The sequence below is a fragment of the Phaethon aethereus genome (genome assembly GCF_964289735.1).
Source record: "Phaethon aethereus genome assembly, chromosome: 3".
In the NCBI taxonomy this organism is placed as follows: domain Eukaryota; kingdom Metazoa; phylum Chordata; class Aves; order Phaethontiformes; family Phaethontidae; genus Phaethon; species Phaethon aethereus.
The window spans coordinates 39,341,547-39,350,109 of record NC_138576.1 but is presented as its reverse complement, the minus strand read 5'-3'; the positions used below and the strand labels follow the sequence as shown (position 1 = coordinate 39,350,109).

Here is an 8,563-nt window from a genome sequence, read left to right as displayed (position 1 = left end):
CCAACAAGGTGGACCCTAGCATCTGTCTCAATGTTTTGCAGTTATTTTAAGAGAGCAGACTGAGGGTTTTGTGCCAAGTGAAACTGCTTTCATCATTGATCAGTGCAATTCTCTTATCATATTTCACAAAATTGTCAAACGCTTATGTCTCTAAGCTACACAACTGTATAAAATTTTATTCAGATTACTACTGCAGGGCTATTGTTTCAGAGGCTATAAAGTTATCCACATTCTTAGATGTCCAAACATTTATCATTGAACAGCAAACTTCAACACAACAGTTCTTGTAAGACTGTTTATTGAATTTAACAGTTCAGATGGAGTTTAGGTGCAGTTGTATAAAAAAAACCCCTCTCTTTTCATGTAAATGGCAGTCAAAAATAACTTTACAAAATAGTAACAGACTTACTGAGATCATAATTTTCCTAACATGTAAAACTATAAAGTATTTGTGCATGCTCACTATTTGATTTCCTTCTTCGTAACAGAGGAGTTGTTAAAAGGAGTTTTTGGTTTTTTTAAATCTCAAGGTAGTCCGTGAAATTGAATCATTGTCATCATAGTTCGGATATACAAGATCAAAATTGGCACAGAGGAACATAACATTTTTTTTTCCCCAAAAGTTGAGGCAGCTTTTGTTGAATGGTGTCTGCATTGGCAAATTTTTTACAAACTCTGGTGGCTTTGGAGAATCAGAGAGAATCCTTTTGTCTTCTTTTGAGATCTTGAAAAAAATCTCTCACAAACACAGACAAGTAAAGAGGAAAAGAAGTAGCAGCTAGTTTCCTACATACAGCCCAACGCCATTCGCAGCTGCCCAGTGTCTCAAAACAAAATTGAACTTGATGTCAGAGGGAGGCATATCCCCCTCATGTTACAAGCACGTCTGAGATTTCTCTGGGGAGAGTGAAGCAAGCATGAGGGTAAAGTGTTAAGTCTACTTTTCATGCATAGCTACTGCATGCTGCCCCACGTCTGCGGCACTTCGTCAGACATCTGAGTTGGAGCTGAGATTTGTTAACCTGGGGTCGGCATTGATCTCATATCTGTAGTGGTAGCCCTCCATGTGATCCCTACAGGCATCTCTGATGTTGTGCATCCACTTTTTGATTCCTTTTCGGTTCAAGTACAAAACCAGGAGGAAAATGGCCCCGATGAGAGCCAAGACTATACCTAGGAAGACATACGAAGTCTGTAGCTGGGAAGGCAGGATTATGGGCATGGAGCAGTTCAGGTCCGAGCTGTTGATCTTCAGCAGGGCTTTGCCCAGCATCTTGTCAGGGTAGGCACAGGTCAGGGCTTCTTTGTCCTCCACCTGGTTGCTCTCCTTGAGCCAGGCCACCAGGTCCTCGATGGCACAGTCGCAGACCCAGGCGTTGCGGCCCAGGCCGATGTGCCGCAGGGCGGGCAGGCCACGGAACTGGGCCAGGGTGCCATTCCTCAGCACGCCCAGGGAGTTGTCGCTGAGATTGAGGCTCTGCAGCTGTCCCAGCCCCTGGAAGGAGACGTTTCGCAAGCCCACCAGGGAGTTGTTGCTAAGATCCAGCTGCTGCAGGGCGGGCAGGGCTGTGAACATGCCGGCGGGCAGCAGCAGCAGCCCGTTGTCGGCCAGCTCCAGGCGGCTGAGGTTGCGCAGGGCCCCGGACTGCAGCACGGCGGCCAGGCTGAGGAGGACGCCGTGGTCGCGCAGGGCTCCGCGGAGGGACAGCTCCTCCAGCGGGCTGCTGCCCTCCCCGAAGGCTTGCGGGCTGAGGGAAACCAGGGGGTTGCCGCTGAGGTCCAGCCGCCGCAGGGCGGGCAGAGACGCCAGGGCGCCGGCCTCCAGGGCCCGCAGCTGGTTGCCACTGAGGTTGAGGGCGCCGAGGTCGGGCAGGCGCTGGGCGGGGAAGGCGCCGGCCGGCAGGCGGGCCAGGCGGTTGCCGGTGATGAAGAGGTCGCGCACGTAGGACGGCAGGTCGGACGGCACCGCCGTCACGTTCACGCACTTCACCGTCTTGGCCGCCTCGGAGCACTCGCAGAGGGCCGGGCAGCTGCCGGGCTGCTGCGCCGAGCCGCAGACCAGCAGGACGTCCAGCAGCAGCCCCAGGCAGAGCGCGCCGCGCCCCGGCATCGCGCCCGGCCCGGCCCCGCACACAACTTTCCCCTCCGGGCGCCTTCGGCTCTGGGCGGCGCGGCGAGACGGGGCGGGGGCGGCTCCCGCCGGGGCGCTGCCCGCTCCGGACAGCCCCTTCTCCGGGGTTAGGCGCTTCCCCTCCAGGGCTCGGCTCCGCTCGGCTTCCCGCAGCGAGACCTGCGGCAGGGAGGAAAGGGAGAGGGCAGCGGCGGGGCGGCGCGGCTCCGCTCGCCCGCGCCCACCCCGCCTTCCCCCGGCCCCGCGCCTCGCCTCCCGGCCCCGCCACCTGGCTCGCCCGAGCGGCCCCGGGCCACCGCGGGGGAACCCGTCGGGGAACAAGTTTTCCCTGATTCGAAGAAATTCATAATCATCCACATTCTTCTGACAACACCATATTGAACACCGAATTATACAGCAAGTACACAAAATGAATAGGCTGCCAACTGAGTACAAACAGTCTTTAATCCACGTAAAATTTGGTAACCAAGAGGTTAATTTGTTCCAAACTTCTTCAAATCCTCAGGAGGTATCGTCTAAAGTCACCCTATGTAAGACCTTAGTCTGTTTCCAAATGTCTTCCAAATCAGTAGCTATTCTACCATGTTGATCCACATACATGCAACAACTAGTGTTTACAACGGTACAAACACCTCCCTGTGAGGCCAACAGTAAATCCAATGCCATTCGGTTTTGACGTACCATCTGCGGTAGGCTAGAATCCTCCTTCTGTAGGGCTTGTATTGCATCTATTGTCCTATTCTCTATTATTTCTATTACTGCTGAAATGTTCACTAAAGTTTTTTCCAATTCGCTCACACCAAGACATGGGAGGAACCATCTTACAAAACTATGATATTTTGTGGGCCTGTCTGCAATTGCATTGTGAGACCTGATTGCTCGCCTTAGCAAAGTTCTGATCCATTCTTTTTGCTGATGTAATTTATCTACCACAGTCATATTAGGAGCCAAGGCCCCTAAGGCACATGCTCCCTGCCAATCTGGATGTAGAATTTTCCTAGCTGTATCATTACATAGCCAAAACCATCCTGTTCCTTCAGGGACCAGCAGTCCAGAAAAATTAGATACATGGGATGTTGTTGGTCTCCAGTATGATTCCATTCTATTACAACCAGGAAAACAGCCTATAAACCTAGTGGTTCAGTTATATGTACAATCATCACATCCATCGTCTCCTGACTTTAAATCGTACGAGGAGATGGAATCGTTTCCTGGACCATACATACAAACAGAAGAATTGGAATAAAGATTTATGATAGCGACTGGTAATTCAATTTGTTCCCAGGTATTCTTATCATGACCTACGCCATAGTGGGGGTTATTAAATAGAGAGATGTTAACCAGAACGGGAACTCCTATTAGAGATAATGTCTGGCTAGAATCTCTAGGCATTTGAATACATATCCAACAATCACTCTTGTTTAGAATTGGAGTAACACTCTGGGACAGCATCAGATGTAAATTCTGATCCCAGTAAATCATTTCACAGATTAGACTCATGGTTATCAAATTTACAATAAACACAACATATTTATACATTTTGTCATTTTATCTTTAGCTTCAATGAATCATGTTGTTCTATCACCCATGGAGGGGAAGCCTTCTTGATCCTTGAATAGTGAATCCACACCGATTGCTCTTTAATCTTGATAGCAGTAAAGGTTGTTAGCAGCACTTGGAAGGGTCTGTTTCACTTCTCTTCCAAGGGTTCACCTGTAAAAGCCTTAATATAAACCCAGTCTCCCGGCTTAAAAGGATGAATGGGATAATCCAGACCTCTAGATCTGGTTCCTAAAGCTATCTTGTTTACCTCATTAAGTTGTTTTCCTAATATTATTATACATTTCTGTAGATTATTTTTGCCTAACTGGGTGAGATCTTCCCCTTGGTATTGGGATTGGTACAGCCTCCCAAGCAAAATTCCAAATAGACTTAAATTCTCTTTAGTTCTTGGTTTTACCCTGATTCATAATAGGGCTAGTGGGAGCGCTTGGTACCAATATAGATTTGCTTCTTGACTAATTTTAGCTAGCTGTTGTTTAATTAAGTGATTCATTTTCTCAACTTGCCTACTTGCCTGAGATCAGTATGGAGTATGTAGTTGCCAGTCAATCCCTAAAAACTTACTAACTTGTTGCACTATCTGCGCACAAAAATGAGTACCCCTATCAGAAGATATTACTGCTGGTACTCCAAATCTGGGAATGATTTCATTCAAAAGTACTCGTGTCACTTCTCTAGCCTTATTAGTCCTACAAGGGAAAGCTTCTGGCCAGCCTGAAAAGGTATCTGTTAATACTAACAAATACCGAACACCCCCCCACCCCCCGCCTTTCTTGGGAGTTCAGAAAAGTCTATTTGGCATTGTTGTCCAGGCACATTTCCCTTTCCAATAATCCCAACTTGTATCTTACACGCGGTATTCAAATTGTTTTTCAAACATGTTTCACACCTCTGGGTGACCTGTTTCATGGTAGTATATAAATTTTGACTCGCTATTTTTTTTTATTTAAATATTTATATAATGTATCTGCTTCCCAATGAGTTTTATTATGTTCTTCCTGTAGGATTTTCCATAAAATATTATAAGGCACTATTATTCTACCAGATGGTATTGAATATATTCCTCTTTGTTGATCTTTCTTTCCTCCTAGATCACTTATCATAGCTTTATCTTCTTTAGAGTATTCTAATTTTTCATTTTCTATTACACTGAATTTACCCTCTGGGATCAAAGACAAAGTTTTTACAATTTCTGTCCGTTCCGCCGCCAGTTTGGCCTCATAATCCACCAGTTTGTTTCCAACCTCTGGATCAGTGTTACCCTTTTGCTGTCCCCTACAATGCATAATTGCAACTTTCTTCGCTAGTTGCACGGCATTCAACAAGTGTAAGATTTCCCTAGCATGTTTCTCTTGCTTTCCTTGAGCAGTCAGCAGCCCTCTTTCTTTCCAAATAGCTCCATGAGCAAGTATCTCTCCAAAGGCATATTTGGAGTCTGTCCATATGTTGACCCTTTTTCCCTTTGAAATTGCCAGTGCTCAGATTACAGCAATAATCTCTGCCTTCTGAGCCGATGTTCCTGCAGGTAAAGGATTAGCTTCAATTACCTTACAAGTAGTGGTCACCGTGTAACCGGCCTTACGAAGTTCCTTGCCTCACAAAACTGCTTCCATCAGTGAACAAATTATCTTCAGCATCCTCCAGCGGTTCTTCCTTTCTTTCCTTACTCCAGTCAGGTTGACTGGAGTAAACAGCTTCCATTGCCTCCAGACAATCATGGACTACTGACTTGGTGACTTTGCTATTGAGAAAAGATGCTGGATTCACAATATTCGTTGTTACTATGTTGACATCGTCCTGTTCAGCTAAAAGGGCTTGATATTTCAGGAACCGAGAGGGTGATAACCCATGTGCTCCCTTCTGTTCCAGCACTGCTGAAACTGTGTGTGACACCAACATGCTTATGTTCTGGCCCATGGTAAATTTGCGGGCTTCTTCAATGTTGCGCACTACTGCTGCTACGGCTCTCAAACAGCTGGGCCAACCTTTGCTTACTTCATCTAACTGTTTAGAGAAGTATGCAACTGCCCGCTTGTACGGTGCGATCGCTGTGTCAATATGCCCAAAGCACTGCCTTGCTTTTCATGGGAAAAGAGCCAAAATGGTTTGGACACATTGGGAAGTCCGAGGGCTAGTTAATTCATTAATTCAGTCTTTAATAATGTAAAGGCTTTTTCCTCCTCCCCAGTCCAAACCAACTGTGAAGGGCTTCCTGTCAACAAGTCATCCAAGGGTTTCACCAATATCCCGTAATTATAAATCCATAATCTGCACCAACCTGTCATTCCAAGGAAGGTCCGCAATTCCTTTACTGTAGTTGGCTTCGGTGTCTGGCAGATGGCTTCCTTTCATTCCGTTCCTAGTTCTCATCATCCTTCTGAAATCCTGTATCCAAGGTAGGTTACTTGTGTGTCTGGATCAGCTGGGCTTTCTGTTGAGATCCTCTGTAGCCACTCAGTCCCAGGAAATTCAGCAAACTAACAGTCCATTGGATACGTTCTTCTTTAGTTATTGTAGCAATCAATAAATCATCCATATATTGCAATAATGTCCCATTTGGAGGTAGTGGAATCCATCCTTCAAGTTCCTGAGCTAATTGGTTCCCAAAAATTGTCGGGCTGTTTTTGAACCCTTGTGGTAACACTGTCCAAGTTAACTGGGTTCTTCTCCTGGTATCAGGGCTTTCCCATTCAAAGGCAAAAATTTTCTGGCTCTCTTTGGCAAGTGGTAAACAGAAAAAGGCATCCTTTAAAGCCAAAACGGTAAACCAGTTTTGGTTTTCCTTTAGCTTTGTTAGTAGCATATATGGATCTGCCACAACAGGATGTAGATTCTCAACTATATTATTTATGGCTCTTAAATCTTTCACTAAACGGTAATTCTTCCCATCTGGCTTTTTCACTGGCAAAATAGGAGTATTATACTTGGATTCATACTCTACCAATAACCCAAATTGCAAAAAGTCATTAATTATTTCTTTTATTCCTTCCTTATTTTCCCTTTTTAGGGGATATTGTTTGATTCAAACTGGTCTTGCCCAGGGCTTTAGTTTAATTTCTACCAGAGCGGCATTTTGAGCCCTTCCAGGGACTCCAGATGCCCATACTCCTGGAAGAACCTGATCCAAAATCTCCTGGGGTATTTGGTTCTTTTCTTTTGCCTGAATCAAGGCTAAACTTAAAATTTCTATCAACTGGTCTTCTTTAATTTTAAATTTGATCTTTCCTTTTCAAAAAATATTTTGGCTTCCAGTTGTTCTAAAAAATCCCTTCCTAAAAGTGGTTTAGGAGACCTAGCCATATACAAAAACCTATGAGTTCCAATATGTTTCCCTCACTTATAAAGTGGTTGCAGGAAAAAGGCTTTTTCTTGTTGACCTGTGGCACTTACCACACTTACAAATTCTCTATGCACAGGAATTAGATGCTGATTTAGAACAGAATATGAGGCTCCCGTATCTACTAAGAATTCCACCTCCTTCTCCTTTTCCTCTAGCTTTAACTTAACCAGCGATCTGCTAGGGTAGATTCCCCAGGTCCCCATCACTCCACTTCTGCTGTCGTAGTGGACGGCTTATTTCCCGGCAAGCTGGGACACTCTCCAATGTCCCTGTTCCTTGCAATATGCACACTGATCCTTTCCCAAAGGTGCTCGGAAATTTCCCATGCGACCTCTACTAGATCCTCCTCGAGCTCTTCCTCTGATGACTCTTTGATTACCCTGAGTCTGATGGTTCAAAGCTGCCACGGTAGCTGTTGCAATTGTTTTGCCTAATCTCTGCTTTTCAGTATTTTCTCTATTCCTGTATACTCTCCAAGCTTCCTCTACTAGTTTCTCCAAATCTCTTACATCTGGCTCTTTTAATTTTTGAAGCTTTCTCCTTATATCCTCTGATGACTCTCCTAAAAACAATGAAACTGATTGTTGTCGTCCCACATCTGAGGTAGGATCCAAGGTGGTACTTTTACGCATGGCTTCCCTTAGTCCTTCCAGAAAATCTGAGGGGGTTTCATCCTGACCTCGCTTTACTTCATACAATTTTGACCAATTTACTGACCTTGGAACCCCATTTTCAAGCCCAAATTTTATCAATTTCTGATACGATTTCAGTTGTTTATATTCCATTCGATCATTGGGGTCCCAGCTCGGATCAGTAAGAGGGACATGATTATCCACCCCACCAGTATATGTCCCTGCATCAATAAGAGCTTCTACATGTGTCTGAGCAGTTTTAACCACTAACTGTTTTTCTGTATCATTGCATCTAGCACCAAACCTGTATCTTTCCAGTCAGGGTCCTGATTCTTGACTATTAACTCAAATCTTTTAGCTACCCCTGTTGGGTCGTCCCTATAATTTTTCACTATCTCCTTCCACATATCCAAATCATTCACTGAAAAAGGGACCTTAATTCATGTTGGTCCTTCAGGTCCCATAGCCTGTCTGAGGGGAGCTTGTATTGTTGGTTGAACTCTGCTTCAGGTCACAGATCCCGAGGCGGTGCTTTCAGATGCAGATGCAGATTCTTCATCAGAAGTATCTGCGTCTCATAAAGGGGAGAGAGAGACCAGCACCGAAGCCAGTGGTGGTGTAATATAATCTTCCAGTCTTTCCTCTGACTCTCCCTTTTCTTTTAACTTAAGACATCTTTGTCCTATACTACACACTGAACAACAGCGCTTCAGTTTTCCCAGTTCTTTCCCTTTTTCTTTCTCCAGAGCCAGGACAAAGGGCTCCGAAGGGGGTATATTAATTCTACAATCTCTCTGCCATTCTGGATGGTTTCGCAATGTGAAGAACATATCAGCATAAACTACTTCATCCCATTTTCCTTCTCTCCGAAGGAACAACGTTAGTTTTAACAATGTA

The 8,563-nt window shown here is 45.1% G+C and overlaps 1 protein-coding gene across 1 annotated transcript; it reads right to left on the bottom strand.

Moving 5' to 3' along the window:
* Nucleotides 1–988: 988 nt before the first annotated feature.
* TPBG (trophoblast glycoprotein) lies at nucleotides 989–2,438 on the bottom strand (the record flags this gene model as incomplete). Its single annotated transcript, XM_081997837.1, has 1 exon — nucleotides 989–2,438. Exon 1 carries the CDS (start codon nucleotides 2,108–2,110, stop codon nucleotides 989–991), a length of 1,122 nt encoding a protein of 373 aa, XP_081853963.1. The 5' UTR covers nucleotides 2,111–2,438.
* Nucleotides 2,439–8,563: the final 6,125 nt, after the last annotated feature.